Source organism: Taudactylus pleione, unplaced genomic scaffold, assembly GCF_031769625.1.
Source record: "Taudactylus pleione unplaced genomic scaffold, aTauple2 ptg000380l, whole genome shotgun sequence".
Classification (NCBI taxonomy): domain Eukaryota; kingdom Metazoa; phylum Chordata; class Amphibia; order Anura; family Myobatrachidae; genus Taudactylus; species Taudactylus pleione.
This window is the reverse complement of record NW_028284781.1, coordinates 4,354,661-4,373,352: the sequence shown is the minus strand read 5'-3', so window position 1 is coordinate 4,373,352 and position 18,692 is coordinate 4,354,661. Positions and strand designations below refer to the sequence as shown.

General features: G+C 41.6%; 1 protein-coding gene across 3 annotated transcripts in view; it reads left to right on the top strand.

The window, feature by feature from the left end:
- The first annotated feature begins 226 nt into the window (after positions 1-226).
- DIP2C (DIP2 acetate--CoA ligase C (putative)) overlaps positions 227-18,692 on the top strand; it is a 530,217-nt gene continuing 511,751 nt past the window's right edge. For all 3 annotated transcript variants that reach the window (XM_088445439.1, XM_088445438.1, XM_088445440.1), the window contains exon 1: positions 227-824. In XM_088445439.1, coding sequence (XP_088301565.1) covers positions 740-824 — 85 coding nt within the window. In that variant the 5' untranslated portion in view covers positions 227-739. The remainder of the gene's footprint in view (positions 825-18,692) is intronic.

Genomic DNA, 18,692 nt, shown 5'->3' with positions numbered 1-18,692 from the left:
ATTTTACGTGCTAAGCAAGTCTCCTTCACCACAGACAGCAGCCACTGAAATGTTGACTGAGGGCCCCTTCAGAAAAACAATGTGTAAGGTCGGGAGACGAAAAAATAGAGATTAAATCTGACATTTCCACTTGTTCACACTAGTGATGTCAAATCTGGGTCACATGACTGCCTATAATCCACGTGGGAGCAGCACTAGTGGAAGGCTGCCCTTATGGTGAGGCTGGGAAATGATGCAGCAGAGCATGCAGTGACACAGCCTGAGGGGGGCAAAGCTTGCAGCTCCACTGCATGACACCACTCAGTACTGCAGGAGAGGGTGCAGAGCATGGCACTGCGTCTTTAAGGTGCACTGTCTCTGCATGTGTGTGTGTGACTGGGAGCCCCTCCCTTTCTCCTCACTGGAAAGAAGCAGCTCTCAGAGAATGATCTGCAAACCTGCCAGGGTGGGCTGCCCGTCTGCTTTGTGTGCTCCATGCAAATAGAGCTGGCCTGATGCACCGCAGCCCAGGAGAGTGACAGGAAGGGAAGAGAGGAAGGTTGCCATCCAGGGACACACAGAGGATCACCGGCACCTTGATATTTAGAAGCTTGCATTGCAAAAGGGAGGAGGAGAGAGGGAGCAAATCAGTGCATTTCCACTGCAGACCCCTCATGCCTGGCTGAAAAGAGCCCTACAAGAGACAGAGCTGGGGGAAGACTGAGTGCTGCTTACTTGCACCCCAATATACCGCTGGAGAATGGCGGATCGCAGCCTGGACAGCGTGTCCCTTCCCCTGGAGGTGAGAGCCAGGCTGGCTGAGTTGGAACTGGAGCTGTCTGAAGGTAAAAAAAAGCGTTGTTCATCCCCCCCTGTGTGTGTCACCCCTTAATCTTGCTGGTGGTGGTGGGGGGGCTGCGGGTTTCTGAGTTACCCCTAACGTTACCGCATAAGGGGGCTTCATAGCATCCTCTGTTGCTGAGAAGGCAATGTTTAACCCGTTAGCTGCCCCAGGGCATGGCTGCTCTCTCAATGCCACCAATCAGAGGGGTGGGGGTGTTAACCCCTTGGCTGCCTCCTGGCATCAGCAATCTCGTCCGCTGTCCATAAAGCGCTTATGCCCATGTATTTTTAACCCCTTCCCATCCTTCTTTTGTACTGGTACAATTAGTAAAGCGTTATATCCTGGTGTTCTACTGGTTAAATAACTGGATTAGTACTCTATCTGTCACCAGGGCCAGAGTCCTCTTTACATTTCCTCCATTGGAGAAATCTGCAGAGCATTACACAGATATCAATGGTTATTATTATATCTGTCACCACAACCTCCCCATGCAGTTGCAAGATATGGGTGATAGATGGGCACTGTGGTTCTGAAATAATAGAATATATCCTCCAGTGCCTCGGGTTTTGCTCTTTGTGCAGGGAGGGAGCTGATTCTCCCAGCAGCTGGGTTGCATTTGCTGAGATGCAGTCTGCTCACACTTGTGTTGCATTTAGACTGGCATGTCAGTGCTCTGTAGATAGTGGAAGTGGAAAACATTCCAGTCTCAGACCCTACATGTCCTAAAAATATCATTTACTGTACAGCAAGCACAATGTTACTAGGCACCATTCTCTCCAGGCAGGCAGGCACCACTGTGACAGTAGATTTTTTTTTTTTTCCATAGCTCTTATTTATTTCTAAGCTTCTCTATATTTTCCTTGTTTGTTCAGGTATTGTCAGTGAACATACAGTGATTGCTTTTTCATTCTGTTTGCATACTCCAAGAACTGGGAAAAATAGGGTGCACCAGCCTCTGGATTATTTGTATGCCATAAATACAGTGATTTCACAGTGTAATTTATGAAATGTGTGACTAATGGTGGAAAACTGGCATTTATCTGTGATTTACCCTTTTGTCTCTCCATCCCAGACTTTGCCTCAATAAGTTGGCATCAATCCTTTGTGTCTCTTAAAATACATTCATACAGTTTGCAGGTTTTTGACAGCAACAATTTAATGATCTCCAGAAACGAGTGGAAAAAATAAATGCAAATACCTGAAATAATCTGCTAAAGTCTGAAAGTATTGCTGGCATCACCATGGCAACCATGGTTGCAGCATCTCCAGTTAGAGAGAAGCCATCTTTATATAGTCCAACGCCAACCTGTTTAGCTGTCAAATTATACGTAACTATAGCTTTGGTTTTAGTACAATCTAGAATTTTTTTATTTTTTTTTTTGTGCAGATTACAAGGGTGTTAATCTCTAGTATAATATGAAAAGGAAATTAACTCTTTAGTGCATACACCTGTTGGGGGAAAATTAAACCTTGTAAAACGTGATGCAATGTTCTTGGCCTACTTGTGATTCATAAAATACATAATTCAAAATTGCTTTTTAAACAGAAAAGTGGATTAGACTGTTGTGGCACCATGTGCCTGACTTAAATAATTAGGCTATATAATCACAGGCTTATATGAAGGTGGTACTCTTCATATTGTGTAATTCACTGTAATGTTGCAAGATAATCCTTTTGTGTTTTGTATTCAGACTAGGTTTCATTGTATTGTATCCTTTCAGTATTTTTTTTCATGTTTTATCAAATACATTTGTGCTTATGTCAGCTCAATAATGTTAAAGCACATTAAAAGGATAAAGCATTAGGAAAGAGCACATTAATTTCCATGCATGTTACTAATTTTACCAGTGCCTATGTATAAACAAGCCTAATGGTGAGAGTGATGAATAACTGCATCTATGTGGGGATCAAAATGTTCAAAACAGGCTGCTAATTTGCATTAATTTAATTTTGTGTGTCTGTTTACAATATTTGGTGGACATGATATTTTTACAGATTTTATGCTTGGGCCTGAATAAATAATAATTATTAATTGGTTGAACTGAGCTATTATTATTTTTTATTATATACAATTTTTTTTTTAAACTGTCTGTTTTATGGCTGAGAGTAAACCTTTATCAAAGTCAGCTACAGTTATACAATGACTGTTAAACCTTGTACCCAATGTCACTGTGATGTCACTCATGTCTAGTGAATTCATAGGCTGTACTCTCAAGTTCAGCCTACAAAAATTGCCTCTTTCACTGTGCATAGCTGACAGGTGCACCTCAAGGAAAATAGGTTGAAAGAAAACCACACACACACAGTTCCCTTGTATTATTTGCTGTCTGTACAAACATTAAATTTCGCCTCCATGTTCTTATCTAGTGGAGAGTTAATGGTGAACTCTAGAACTGAAGATTTGCATTTGATGGCAGCCATCTTGTCACAGGAAAAATAAGCTGCCATGTTTTGGTAAACAGATGCTAGTAGTGGGGAGAGTCTTTCTATTACTTGCTATTTAAAAATCTGAGGCAGGGGATGATGTGAAACATCAGTAGTGTGAGTATTGTAGACAAAAGTCAATCTAGATAAACTGTTGTGTGTTAAACTTAGGAAAGCCAGTGATATTTATCTATCCAGACAGACACACTGGGAAAGTACCAGCATTCTGAGCTGAAAAGCAGAAAATCATTCATGGACGCCACTTGATTTGTAGTAGAATAGCTGCATGGTCTTCTGTGGGGGCCCCTCTGGGTATCTGCAGTTTACACCCTCTAAGTGTATGTGAAGAGTGTTAGAGGCTTAAGTGTAGCTTATGGGATCATCAGCTGTCACTATTGTGACCAGGCAGCATGTTGTGTGTTACTGTTTCTATGAAGCAAAGTCTTGAATTTGCTGCAGCATCTTATCCCATAGTTTAACTTTCAAATGTTTCAATGTCAATTGAATAGAATATATTGAGCAGCAGCCTCTTTTCTGAAGATCAGTGTCTAACTAAACATTTGATGTAGACCTAGACACCCCCCCCCCCCCTTTTCCACCCCTCTTGACCATAAATAGACACCCTGAACCTCCAGGTCACCAGGACTCTGTCTGTTCCAGGGGGTGGAGAATTGGAGACTAGATTTATTTTAACTTTTTTTTTTTTTTCCTCCTTTTTTGTAACGGTTTTAAAGGGCTCTCAGCCAAAAAGTGAATTCGGCTCATGTTAGTCCCTTCAGCAGCTGGGAGGTGCTTAAGATGTTGACACTGTATTCTTATTTAGCACTTAAAATAGGGTGGGGATGACAAATCGTGGCCAACTACTATTGCAATTCTCTGATTTCCCTTTTTTTTTTTTTTTTTTTCATTTATTTATGCAAACTCCCCTCCTCCTTTTTTAACCTGTTTTAATGCTGTCCACGTGAGTTCAATATGTCATCACAATGGTTTAAATTAAGTTGTTACATTCTATAGGTTCTGTCCTCTTCTTATTTATAATGTTTAGCAAATATAATAGACACACACACTTCCAGTCTACTACAGCATATTATAATTCATGACTGATGATATAATTGTCACGCCCATGCTGTGGCTTATATGTATTTCCTGACCATCACATCATTCAAGATTTTGTACGATATATATGTAAGAAAATAAAAAGCTTTTGTTCGTACATTGGTGACTCTACACAATGCTATTTCAGTTAGAGACTACTATATTTTACAAATACAGGAGTGAAGGTGAAAAACAAAAAAAGTTTGTCCAGGAAGTTTGGAAATCAGAATAGCCTACAAAACTTCTGTACAGCTGATATTTTTGTAAACCTCACATTCTTAACTTCAGCCAGCTTAAAATGTAGCTGTTTGCAAGCAGTGTATTATATAAAAGTCACCACTGTTACCTTAGGGCCTGATTCAAATATGTACGTAAATTTCCGATGGTGGGGCGCATGCGCTGGGCCTATTCTGCTCATGTACTGAATGGGTCCTGCGATCAGTCCTGCTGAGAGCTGCGGCGGGCTCGGGTAATAGGGGGCGTGGCCTAATCGCTGAAGGTGTGGCCACGCCCCCTTCCCGAAAAAAAGATATGCCGCGAAGCGACGCTGCACGCTGGGGAGAGGGGGCGCTCTGAGCCCCCTCAGCCCAGCGCAAAGCCAGGGGGGGGCCCGATCAGTGTGATCACAGGCTTAGGAGACTGCTGTGTCTGCTGCTCAGCAGCCACGAGCAGTCTCCACTGCAGCTCAGCACAAGCTGTGTGCTGGGCTGCTGTGAGGGAGGGGGAGCGGCGCCGGACCCGGGCCCCTCAGAAAGCCCGGGCCCGGGTAATCTGTTCCCGCTCCCCCCCCCCCCCTCTCGGCGCCCCTGCCTGCGATCACGGTTGCAGTGCCTCGGAGCTGCAGCCGGATTGACAAGCTGCGGCCGTTTGCTGGCAGGGAGTGGGAGGGCGCTGGACTGCGTTACTGGGAACGGGGGCCTGTTGTTCCCATTTCCTGGGAGTACCGAGGCCAGTGTCTGCATCGTAGGACACAGATTTCCTGGCCACCAAAGTGGACAGGCTGAGTAAACTGGTCACGATGGTGGTACGAGGCAGCATCTACGGATGCTGCACTCTGATCGCAGATGCATGTAGGAGGTGTCTATTTCCTACAGACACCTACTGCTGCATTAGCATATTAGTTGGACGGTATTGCACAGCTGCTACCTCTGATTCAGGCCGTTAATGTTTAAAGATAAAATATAGACTTGATGTTCAAATTTCGTTTAAGTGGTACAATATAAATTATACTCATATATCTTTATTGTGTATGTATATCTATATAAAATACACTATGTACCCTGCACAAGCAAAATGCATTGCGTTGCAAATGAGTTCCAAATGGCCACTAATGTGGCTGTTTCGACTGACAGGGAGGCCCATGCACTTGCAGTCCTACGGAAACAACAAATGTATTTATCAGGATGACAATGCCATATGTCATGTTTCCAGGGCGAAACTGGACTGGTATACAAAAGATTTGGTAACCCGGATGGACTGGCCAGCTCATAGTCCAGATCTTAATCCCATGGAGAACCTCTGGAATGAATTGGAGCAACGGGTGTGTTCTAGGGCGACTCGACCTACATCAGTGTCACAGTTGGTCACTGTATTTAAGGCAGAATGGCAAAACATACCTCCTGCTGGAACTTGTGGACATTTTGCCAAGAAGGGTGTCTGCAGTAATCCCTGCACGTGATGGACCTACAAAGTACTGACGTCAATAAAATCTCTTTGATCTATTAGCTGTCAGTGTCCAATCGCTTTTGTCTAACTAGTGTAATTTGCTTTGAAAAAGATGGATTTTAGCCTTGCTCTGTAAATATCTGTCTGTTGTAAAGTTAGTGTGTTAATGCTTAGTGGCTATTCACTGCATTTTGTTGCACTTCAGCTATTTAGAACATGTGCTTTTTCTCTTAGGGATCAATGATCCCAATCACGCTGTCGTCTTTGGTCCTTGCACTGGAAAGAAAATGAGAAGCTAAAACCTGCCAAAGCGCACCAGCCCTAGTAGTCATTTTTACTAGTGTAATGACCCACCTGACTCTTTACATTTACTAAATACACAACTATGTATATCTGCTAGCGCAGTGGATCTCAGTATATGATCCACCCAAATTGCTACTTCATTTGTGTTTCATATCCATAATACATTGTCACTGTGCTATTTCTTTGTCAGTGTTTTGCATTTGTTTTCATGAAAGAATTTGTCATACTGGTTCAGATTTGTATTGTAGTTTTAAGACCATGTTCCACATTTACCAATGATACTGTCTTGCCCTTATAACGTGGACCCTATACAAAGAAGGAGCCAGATTGTTGCTCAGCTGCTGAAATGTACAGTATGTGTACATTTAGTGTAACATGTAGTGGGAATACCGGGGACTGTTCTGTATTGCATCACTAATCCATTTTTAACATACTGCAGATGTAAAGCATATCTCGCATATAGATTTCACCACTGTGGAAGCTGTATGATTTCACCACTGTGGAAGCTGTATGACCAGTGACCAAAACTATGTAAGAATTAAGTGAATTCATGTGTCTAAAGCTTATTTAAAAAAACAAAAAAAACCAGTCTACTTATTCATTGGCTTCAAAGTTGCGTTGATGGTTCTGGATTTTTTACAGTCCGTTTCAGTTAAACACTTTGTAGTAGGTTTACCTAAATGTCAATGGAATTGGGGGAATACTCCAATACAAAAACACCCTGCCCCCAAACAGGAAACATTTTGCCCTTCAGCTGTTTTTGAACTGTTACTAACAGCCTCTGGCTGAGCTGCTCAAGGATTTATGTTGAGAATTTACTTTTTTTAAAACATTTTTTAAAAGTTTAACATTTTTTCCTTTAGAACACCTTCTATACAAAGTGGACAAGGTATATGTTACCTTAGTGGTTCCTAAACTGTGCGCCTTGGCACCCTGGGGTGCCTCGGGACACTTGCAGGGGTTCCTCAGGTTGGTGGTCCAGCACCAAATCAAATTATTTATGGCCAATGTAATATAAATTGTGGACAAACAGAAGTGCAAACCTGTCCACCACCACATAACTGAACATAAGGATGACAGGTAATCACAATTTACTTCACTTTTACTTATTGTTTTGTCTGAATTTCTCAATAACAAACTTAAGCTTAGGTGTGCCGTGAAAACAATGCTGATACTCTAGGGTGCCGTGATTCAAAAAAGTTTGGGAACCTCTGTGTTACCTGCGCAAATGATAATGAGCCATATTTCAGTGATGGCAATTTTGAAATGGCGTTAAACATTCTAAACAGATACAATACAAACTACATTTTAATTCAGGGTTGGATAAATGCCTAGAGCCAGGTAGTCAATGCGGCATATATATATTGCAATCCGCATTTTTAATGCAACTGTGATAAATATTTTTTGAGAACCTTTACCTGCAAAGAGCTGGAAGCAGAGTAATCGCTTACACTATCACTCTGCTTCCTGGTTTGGGTCCTTAAGGCATGCTATGTATGCTTGGCCGGGGCATGCATCAGTGTGGGGGCGATGAAGAGCGATCCAAAAGAATCTGTGCTACAGTATCCCATAGGCTGCAGATGGCAATAGTTACCAGGGCTCAGCATTCCGGAGCTTGATAAATCTGACTTTGCAGTCAGAAATGTAGGGTCTGGTGCAGATATCTGCTGTGGTCTCTTCATGGTAAATCCCAGCGATCCTTAATATTTCCAGGTACCCCTCGAAAAAGAGTTTTCAAGGAATATCCCACAAATAGTGTTTAATAAATATGCCCAAATGTGCCTAAACCTTTGCTGCTAGTGCCTTACACTTTGGATTCTGTGAGGTTAATATCTGGCTCTTTTTGCCCTGCCTTATGCATCACTCCCGGAGTTCCTGGTACCTTGACATTGGATTACTATATCACCTAGACAAATAGAAGGTGAACACACACAGAACACAATAATAGCAAAAATGCGACTGTATCATGAAAATCATCTTACTCCATATAAGACTTCTTTGTTTCACCAGAGTCTCTGTCCCAGAAACTTTGATGCATTGTCCTGGTTACTGAGCAATATTCTTCATTGCACTATTCATGTGGTAGGGCTGGTGCTTAATGACTTCCCGATTTTGGAGGATACACAAAATCAGTGGAGGCTTCACCTGCAGCTGAAACTTAGCTTCCTGTGACTTTTTCAGCCAGAGTTATAACCCTACAACCACACTGTTCAGAGGGAGACCTCTGCAAAGGCATCTTTTTAAACAAGTCTCACTTGCAGGCTTGATGTGTGTGGCTCCAGCATGCCTGCTAAAGCAGGATGTGACTCAATGGGACACCTGCTGCCTGAGCATAGAAGCAATGGTCAAGAGGCCTATTACAGTACGCATATAAAGCCATGTTTACACAATAGTATTTTGGAGATCCTGACACTCACCATTTTATCAAAGTATTTTCGTTTGTGTGGAATAGATATATTTTCCCCGGCTCCTCAAAAATTCCTGCTGGCTCCTAGTTTTGACAGAATGGCTCCTGAATTATAAATTATTTTTATGAACCATATTTAGAGTTTTATGCTCCTTCTTAGAACTATTGGCCAGCTGCTTGCCATGTATACAATCCATACTATGCACATTGGTTTCAAAGTATTTACAAGAGATGCTGATTTGTACTTCAGTGTAATCTACTTTACCAAAATAAGTCATTGAAAATCATTACCATAGGCATTTCAAGCTTCAGCATTCACTTCCAAATGGGGGAATTAAAGAACTGGCAGAACATACACTATTTTTTCTTAACTTTTGGTAAGTTCTGAAATTGGTGTTAATGGAAAATCCTTTACATGGATGGTTTGGCAGATACTGCTCTCACTGTGGTTGCATTTAGTTTGAGCCTGCCAGGGTGTTTCCTGAAATTGTCAGGGAGTTTTTTCCACTAAGTGGGCAGCGGATCAGCTGAGGCTTCTTTGGGCTGATGCAATGTACATGCCACTCTGAACAGACGTCTGCACTACTTTAAAGAAGACTGGAATGGAAACCGCAGTATGGTTTGGAAGCAGAGGAAGCAATGAGACTGCTGCTTTATAAAACAAATCGTTTGTTTCCTGCATGGTGGAGAGTAGATCATTGTTATCTGACAAACAGGAAGATGCTATAAACCCCATAATCGTTTTCAAGGCAGCTCTCCCTTTTTCATTATTTTTTTATAGTGGAGATATATATATATATATAATAAAGATATATTTTTTTTCACCAGTTGATAATTACCAGTAGACGGGATGTAGTTATGAGACCGACATCCGAATCCCAGCAAGGGACTTAAGATAGTCGTCGAAATACCGACGCCTATCTTAATCCCAACGCCGATGGATGTCAGCCCAAATGAGGTAAATCCGGGGCGCCCTTAGCTTTAGCTGCGGGGGGAGGGTTAGGTTTAGGGAGCGTAGCAGGGTTAGATTTTGGGGGCGGGTTAGTGTTAGACACCCCTAGGCGGGAGGGTTAGGCACACCCGGGAGGTTGTTAGGGGTAGGCACCCCCTCCCCCCGAGAGGGTTAAGTTTAGGGTATGGTAAGGGGGTGTTAGGGTAAGGCATCCCTGGGGAGGTTAGTGTTTGGGGGTGGGAGGGGGATAGGGTACTCGCCTGCCCTGTCGGGATCTTCTCCCTTCGGGCTGCCGGCATCGGAATATGAACCGGCGGCTATTCAGCTGCTGGGACTTAATACCCATTCCCCTGTAGACAAGTGGAGGTGTTACTTTATTTTTGTTACCTTCACCAAATTAATTGCAACATAAGTGATTGATTTTTTTCATTCATTATTTAAATGATCCATAAAAACAGGCAATTGTACAAATAAAATGAAGCAATAAATAATTGTTTACACAACCATAATTTTCTTACATACATCCTTGCACTATATAAGACATCACATTTATTGAGCAGATAGAAAATCTGGTAATACAATTAAGTAGCTATTTTAAATATTGGGACTGGCACTACTAGGAATATTAGCACAGGTTAGGAAATACCCATTGTAGCATAAGGAATACTACAGCAGAGATAAGTTGAGGTCTATTAATTGGGTAGTTGTGTCCTTGGTTCTGAATAAAACTGAATTTAAAATTGTATCATTTGGGAACTATTCACTGAAGTAGATGTACAAGGGTTTCACTTTTACGGTGTCATATGATGCGATTACTATTTGGAAGTTTTTTGTTTGCAAATACAGATGTGTTAACCTACATCTATCCTCCATGCGCTACAAGTCACACCACACAACGCGGGAGCTCTGTTTGTCTCTATAGCCCTGAGTGTCTTTCGTGTGACTTTTTACCTTCAAATGAGTCTTATTCACACAGCGATGCGAATTATTTGCACAAGCAGCTTATGCTGATTAAAATGATATGCAGCATGCCTATGTTCTCTGCATCTGTGGGTGTATCTGCATGTGAAATGCTACGTTACAGTATCAGCAGCTGTAACACTGTAACTAGCGGTTTGCTTTGCATGCAGATACACCCGCTGACGCACAGAGAACATAGGCATGCCACATATCATTTTAATCAGCAGAAGCTGCTTGTGCTAGCTATCCTCATCACTGTGAATAAGATGCATTTGAAGGTAAAAAGTAGCACAAAAAGACAGTATGAAAAGACTAATATGAAACACTTGATGATCATGTCTGTATACATGACCTTATTCCAAGTGTTCGGAACTGTCTGGTTAATGGGTTTCCACGTAAGAGATGACATGGAGAGAGGAAGGAGAGGTTTAGATTACTGTGAAAATTCTATACAATATTTTTTTTCCAGTTCTAAATTACACTTTTTATTATTTATAAAAAAAATAAAAATTTAGTTTTCCCACAACAAAAAAAACACAAACAGTAATGCATATCATGTATACTTGCACTATAGGGTCTGTCTTTATTAGTCTATATTTGTGAAGAGAAAGTTGCTTTTGAATTACATTGTTTTTTTTTGTTGTTTTACTCTCTCACCATCTGATCATTTGTTTGTTGGCAATGTCATTGCCATATTAGTGTCAACATAATACAAGCTGAACTGGCAGCAGTATATAGCTCCTCATTTTGGCATAGGTTTAGTTCCAGTGAGGGATGCAGTTCATTCTGATTTCTTGGCTCCTTGTTGTCACTGCATTATCCTCATTGTATGTCGGAAATGGGCTCGGATAGGACAATAGCAGGGGGCTGTGTGACTGACATGCTTTAGTGGAAGTGCCCATTGATACTGATTTTACCCATGTGAATCTGCATAGCACTAGGATATCAGCCTCACATATGGTACCAACCACATTTTACTGTAATGTTCTATTTAAAGGATTGATGGCTAACGATTTACTGACGCACGCTTTTCTTTGAGAATGTGTTTGTTTGTCTAGATCTCTCCCATTGACAGGTTGTTAATTGATAATGGGTGAGAATCCCCTTTTAAGGATGTGCTTCTGTATATGTGTAGCTCAGGGGATAAATACAATTTATTGGTGGCATGTATCTGTTCCAGGAGTACAACTAAAGCCTCTGAAGTTAAAAAAATCAAATAAATAAATTGTGTTCAATTGTTAATGCTTTTGGTATATTTTTCTAATCACAAATTATAATTTTTTTCTTTTTTTACCTGCAGAGGCTTTAGTTGTACTCCTGGAACAGCCGCATGCCACCAATAATTGTATTTCTATATATGCATATAGTGTGTATATGTGTGTGTGTGTTTCATTTACAAACCATGAGTGTTTCCAAAGTTTCTGGTGAGAACCTGTATAAGGCTAGTTTCACACTTGCCGGGTTTGGCCAGCCGGGCAAGAAACCGGCAGTAGCCGGACAGGTTTTTTCAAGCACTCAGTGCCTTTCACAAGCAGCGGCTATGAGACGTTTTTAATGTGTTTTTTATTTTTTTAATCTATTTGGCATGATCAGCTGCTGCTGCACAAGCCCGGCCAGCACAAGCCCGTGTGTGTGAAAGGAAAACTTGTTTCCTATACACCACTGGCGTGCAGGGACGGCACTGACACGGCATGGCAGCCGTCCTTCCAGTGGATATTCCCGGCTATAACACGGGCAACCGTGCTGTGCCCGGGCTGTGTGAAAGGACCCACCTGCTTCCCTGCTGTACTTTATTTCATACCAAAACCGGCTAGTGTGAAACTAGCCTAACAGGACAAGTCTTTTTGATCTGTCCCTGTCATTAGATGTTATATGTGTTTATGCAAACAGACTTCTGTTATTGACACAAACACTGCAGTAAATAGAGGCGCTCATTATTACCTAATGCTTGTTTCTTGATACTGTTTTTGTTGGAATAGTAAAGACAGATCCCATTTTCTTTACAGAATTCTTCACAGGTTATTCCCCATTACCAAAGTTCATAAACTTCAGTTTCCATCCAGCAATACCTTCCACACTTTCCTGTCTCTGCTGATCCATTCTTGGTGTTCACTTGGGCAAAGTGTTGTGCACTGACAACCCACTGACTATGGGAGTGTTGGCGCACAAATTTTGTGTACAGGTTTTAAAACTGTGGTGATCCTTCCTAAAACAGATTTTAAAGGCATTAAGCCGCGTATCCACTTGCCGATTTAAAATGAGCGATTTAACGATATCGTTCTCGTTCAATCGCTCATTAATCAGGCATGAAAATGTCAAAAACGACCAGCGATGGGCGCTCCCGCTGGTCGTTTTCGACATCATTCATCGCCTGAAGATGCTGGTCAATCTGCCGCTAACGACAGATTGACCAGGTTCAGGGATGAGGGAGGGTGCCTACAATGAAAGACACTGCAGGGGAAGAGGAACGACTGTACTATTACAATGTTGTAATCGTAATGTCGTTCCACTATCTCCTAGTGGATACACACCTTTACTGTTTAACCTCTCAGTGAGTTAGTAACCTTTAGAAAAGAAGGCCCATCGGTTAGTAACATTTTATCCTGTCTACAGTACATATTTTTTTACCTTGTTTTTATGATTGCACTAGTAAGTCGCTTGCAGTGCTCACAATGCAATAGACCTTTATCTGCCTATCTCCTTTAGAGCTGTCCTGTCAATCCTATTGAGTCATGTTAATTCATTTGTAAAACATTTTCTGAGTGCGAGTCATTCTGGCAAGTAACACGTGACATCATTGGCCATGTTATCCTGTTTAAGGTGCGGTGATGTCCAGAAAAGATTTAAAATATGATCAAATGCAGATTTAGCAGGCACAATTTATTAGGGCAGATTCAAATAAGCATGGAGTTCTGGTCTGGAGGTGCACAGATTCCTGGCCATTACAGTACAGAAATCTTGTTTTTTTTTTCCCCAGCACTCCCATTGGCATTAGGCTGCTAGCAACAGAATCTCACGGCTAGTGGAATTCCCCGCACTGAATTTGCTCATATCCTGCAGATAGCATAAAAGTGTCCTAAGTATATATTACCTTTTGTAAGGCACATTTAATCGAAGACAATTTTAGAGGGTTCTGTCCCCTTGTTGTTTGTCGGTTAGGTACACTAGCCTCTGTGGTCAAACTGGAAATTGATTTTGCTTATTTAACAAAATAATAATTGAGAAATCATGTACCGAAGAGGAAAACATTGACATTTCATTTTTGTAACCGTAATAGCAAGGCACTACCCTTTGTTTAAAGGCACAGAAAAAGATATATTATAAACTATATGTATGTTGGGAAGGTTAGAGGCTCCTCATGTGAAATTGATGGTGCATAAGTCCTACTTTTCACACACTTCTGCTCGCCACCACAAGAGGGCGCAGGCAGTAATAATGGGCGCCAGATCAGCACAACCATTGAATAGCTCCATCAAGACATAGTGACAAAAAACAATCGAACTCCCCCCAGAGTTGCACACAAGTAAACTGCATTTTGTGCTCAGAAATAGATGTGGATTTTCGCCCGTATGCACAGTTGCACGCATCTATGCGGCTGCGCCGCCCCAATCCATCAGCATGCTGAAGTAGCCATCATCACTATCAGCGCTCTTTTGTGACAGCCATACACTTGGAGCAAGAGATCCATCCAAAATCAGAAGTATCTATGTACACACTCAACCTAGAATAGCCCACAATTCCGCCTATATGCCCACACAAGGATTAAGAACACTTAGCCTGTGTGCGAATTCCCCTGTTTCAGGCCAGGTATACCCATTCAGCTACAAGTGGAGAGGAGTTGCATACAAGTTTGAATCGCCTGTAAGTCACTCATTGCAAAATTCCTTTACAGAACAGAGTTGCATGCAATTCTCCCAAAAAAAACCTTTGAGATTAAGCATCAGACACCATAGTGTGCAAAGAGAACACTCCACTTAATGAAAATCATGGGGTGTATTTGAATAGGTCCACTGCCTCTATTTACACTTTGCTTTTCATCCTTCTCCTGAGGATCCCCCTCCTGAGGCACTGTCTGCATTTGTTGACTCTGCCATTGAGTAAGGTAATGAGGTTACAGTTTGTGGGGAGATAGTTGGCATGAGTGACTGTTACTGACTTAATAATTCTTTGTTCATTTGTTCCCTATTTTATAATGAATGCATAGTAATCCTTTATACAGAGGATTGGTAAATGTATATCTGTGCAGGTTCTGTACATCTTGCTCTACTTGCTGTCCATCATTTGGTGTTCATACTTGTCCTTTGTTGCTTTTATGGATCTTTTCAGATCTTTAGGTTTGTGTCTCTTTATTAGTTCTTTAATGTAAAAAAAAAAAAAAAAAAAGTTAAAATCTGCCAATCGCAAGGACCAAACTGACGGATCTTTGCCAGATTTGACAATACATGTATACGCAGTAGCGACTCCAGGCACGGGCAAGCCAGTCCGTCGCCCGGAGCGCTACTGTTTCCGGAGGGCACAGGAAAACGCCCACCTCCCTCCCAGCACTATGGTATATATTTAAGCTCAGGGTGGAGGGAGCGGAGGAGGGAAGGGGCGGCAACACAGGACGGCGCTGGGTGCAGCACAGCCTAGCGCCTGCCCTGTGTATACGTACATAATTGTTTATGGATAATAACCACATACATGCTCCCAATCGACAGCTCATAGTTCACATTTGATTGTTATATTTTAGCTGTCGATTGGGAGCATGTATGTAGTCATCTGGACTTTATAGACAGTCTTGCAGTGATTTGCAGCAAGTTGGTTCTAATTAGGCACCTTAAAGAGACACTGACCTTAATTGTGTCCTGTCTTTAATTGTGCCAAGCACAGGGTGTATATATGAGATATGGTTTATGTCTATATCCGGAGTTCCCAACCACGGTCCTCAAGGCACAATAACAGTCCAAGGTTTAAGGATAGCCAAAATTGAACATAGGTGTCTTAATTAGTACCACAGTTATTTTGATTTAACCATCTGTGCTCAAACATAGGTATCATTAAACCCTGGACTGTTAAGGCCCCCATACATCAGAGATTGATTGCAGCAATCGTGCAATTTGCAATTGATTGTGTATAAAAATCTTTCCCTTTTTCAATCAATTGCAAATTGCACGATTGCTGCAATCAATCTCTGATGTATGGGGACCTTCAGTGTGCCTTGAGGACTGAAGTTGGGAAACACTGGTCTATATGCTTTAAAGACTTAAGAACAGGGCCACATCCCCAAATATGTCATATTGTCACCACCCACATTTACTCAAATCTATTTGTGCCATTTGGCCATGTCTTAAAATGTGGTATGTTGAGAGGATTATTATAGCTTTAATTTATGGGGAAGAGAATGCAAACAATGGAAGTGTTCAGATTGATAATCTGCAAAAGGAATGACAAAATCCATCATAGAAACTGGTTCAATTCTTATAACAACAATTTTATATAATCATCTCTTACATTTCAAATGTCAATATTTTAAAGACAATTTAAAACATACAGGATTAGAGTCAATTTCAGGTGATTAACATTATATTGCTGATTATATGTGCCTCGTATTGTGTAAGCATTACAATGTGGAGATTGTCTACAGGTTGTTTCAGTCCCAGTGATATTTTAAAGCTTACATTAGTTTGCAACATTACAAAGTCACTTGCCTATGGAGGTAGCTAAAATGAATACAATAGGTGTTGGAAATAACAAAAGCAATTATTATTTCTGCTAGACAAGATCATATCATTTTAGATATAATGTTGGGGGTACACGGAACGATCGTAAGCAATAACGATATTGCTGAATGATCTCCCTTTAAAAAACCTGGTGTGCTGGATGAACGATATTGTTCCACACACCAAAAAGCACCAACGACCCACGATCAATGATCACGGACCCCTATGGAGAGCTAACGATATCGTCCAGGTTGGCCTGCTTGCATGGACGATGGTCGATTATCGTTATCGTCCAGCGGGAGCGCGCATCGTTTGTCATTCATTGCATATACACGGAACGATATATCGTTATCGTTGAAAAATATTGTTCTGTGTGTACGCACCTTTTAAGATGTTTAATAATTCTGTATTACAGAAAAAGCATACTTTAGTAGGCGCACCCCCAATTTTTTTTAAATAGGGGCACAAGATATTGTACCTGAAAAAGGGACATGGCCTCATGGGGAAGGGCCAGGGAAGAGATAGGGGAGGCCAGGAGATGCTGGGGATAAAAAGAGGAAGTTACAAGTGAGAATGATAATAAACAGGGAAACTGACTGGCCCAAACAGCGCCCCTGACCTGTGGTGCCCTGTGCCATGGCACTGGTCACACTTCCCTAGTTACGGCTCTGGTGAAATATTATGGAGAACAACAAGAGTCACAAGTTCTGAGACACGTCGCGCTGAGGCATTGGCTAGTAAGAACAATACTTTCCATGTCTAGAATTTGAAGTCTACTGTGTTTAGAGGTTCAAATGGAGCTTATTGTAAAGTCATTAAAAACAGGTTAAGATCTCATGGAGAGAGGATGCATATAAGAAGGCTGAAAGTGTAGGAAAGTCTGAGCTTTAGGAATATTTGCTGGAAAGCCTAATAATTGAACCTTTAGAGAAGGCAGCCTTGATCCACTGTCTACCAGGTGGGCATTAAGCGGCTCTCCAGCTGTTTTAGAACTACACATTCCAGCTTGCATTTGTCACATTTTTGCTATTTTGTCATGCTAAAACTAGAGCAGACATGCTGGGATGTATAGTTCAACAGCAGCTGGAGGGCCGCTTATTACCTTACACATTATCTTGTGTAATAGTATAACTGCCCATACAGGTGCCATCACTGGTCAAAAAACCTACTGCTGGCCTGAGGGACCGCCTGCCAACAGTCGCAGCTATGTGATGCCCCATCTCTCTCACTGTGATTCAGATGGGGCAAGCCACAGTCCCTATGTGGCTTGGCCTATCTCAATCGCAGTGAGAGAGATGGAGCAGCACATAGCTGCGACTGCTGACAGGCGGTCCCTCAGGTCCAGCAGCAGGTTTTCTGACCAGTGATGGCACTTGGGAAGGGTTAATGCAAAATGTATTGCACCTCTAGCTGCACCCTGACATGGAGTTTTCAAAGGAACTCCTAACAATTAACAAAATAAAAATGTTAATGATAAAATGAAAACATTAAAAATAGCTGTGGGCGATTCTATTCTGTTGTTTTCTCTAAAGTGATGGGAGCTATTAAATTATTTGCGGTTGCATTCTCGCGGCCAAAATGCGGGGGATTAGCCATGTAAAGTGGCTTCTCCCATGCTAAGTGCCAGTTAAGGTGTCCAAAAGCCCTACCTTGCTTGCACCTCTGGATATCCGCAATAAGTAATGGGTGCCCGGAACAACTCAATAGCTCCTGGTCACTTTAGATGGGAGCTACGGATGCCCAAAAACAATTGAATTGCCCTCTTTTCAGCTTGTACAGTAGATGTGTGCCTGCTCCAGGAATGCACCCTCTACACTCCATGGTAGCAGTGTCCCCCAGATAGAATGAAAGAGAAAAGAGGAGATATAGCTAATTGGTGAACCTTTAATGAACAATCTGCCTATGCCTAGTAATATGAAACCAAATCAATTTACTGGTTGTATCATTTCTGCAACATTTTGTTAAAAAAAAATCCCATATTTTTGATTTTCCATTTACCTTACCGAATTAAATGTAGAACTGAGATGCATAGCTTTCCACTTGTATACGATCTGCATTTATGTAAATAGGGAAGCACGTGTGTCTGTAGCTTTGTACTTCACTTGATTTGCAAAAAGCAAAGACTGCTATTGTTATACAATAAATTTGACGGTGTTATGACATCAGCCACTCATTATGACGATGTCTCACCTTATTTTCATTTTTTTTTTTGTGGGGTTTTAAATAAAATGCAATGTATTTGTGCAAAGTTCCCCGGTCACACGGGCTCAGTGTCACTAAAAGTTGTCATCTTTGACTAGAATTGGAACACACAGCATAAATAGACTCTGTTCTGCATGCATTGTTTTTGAGCTGTGTAGC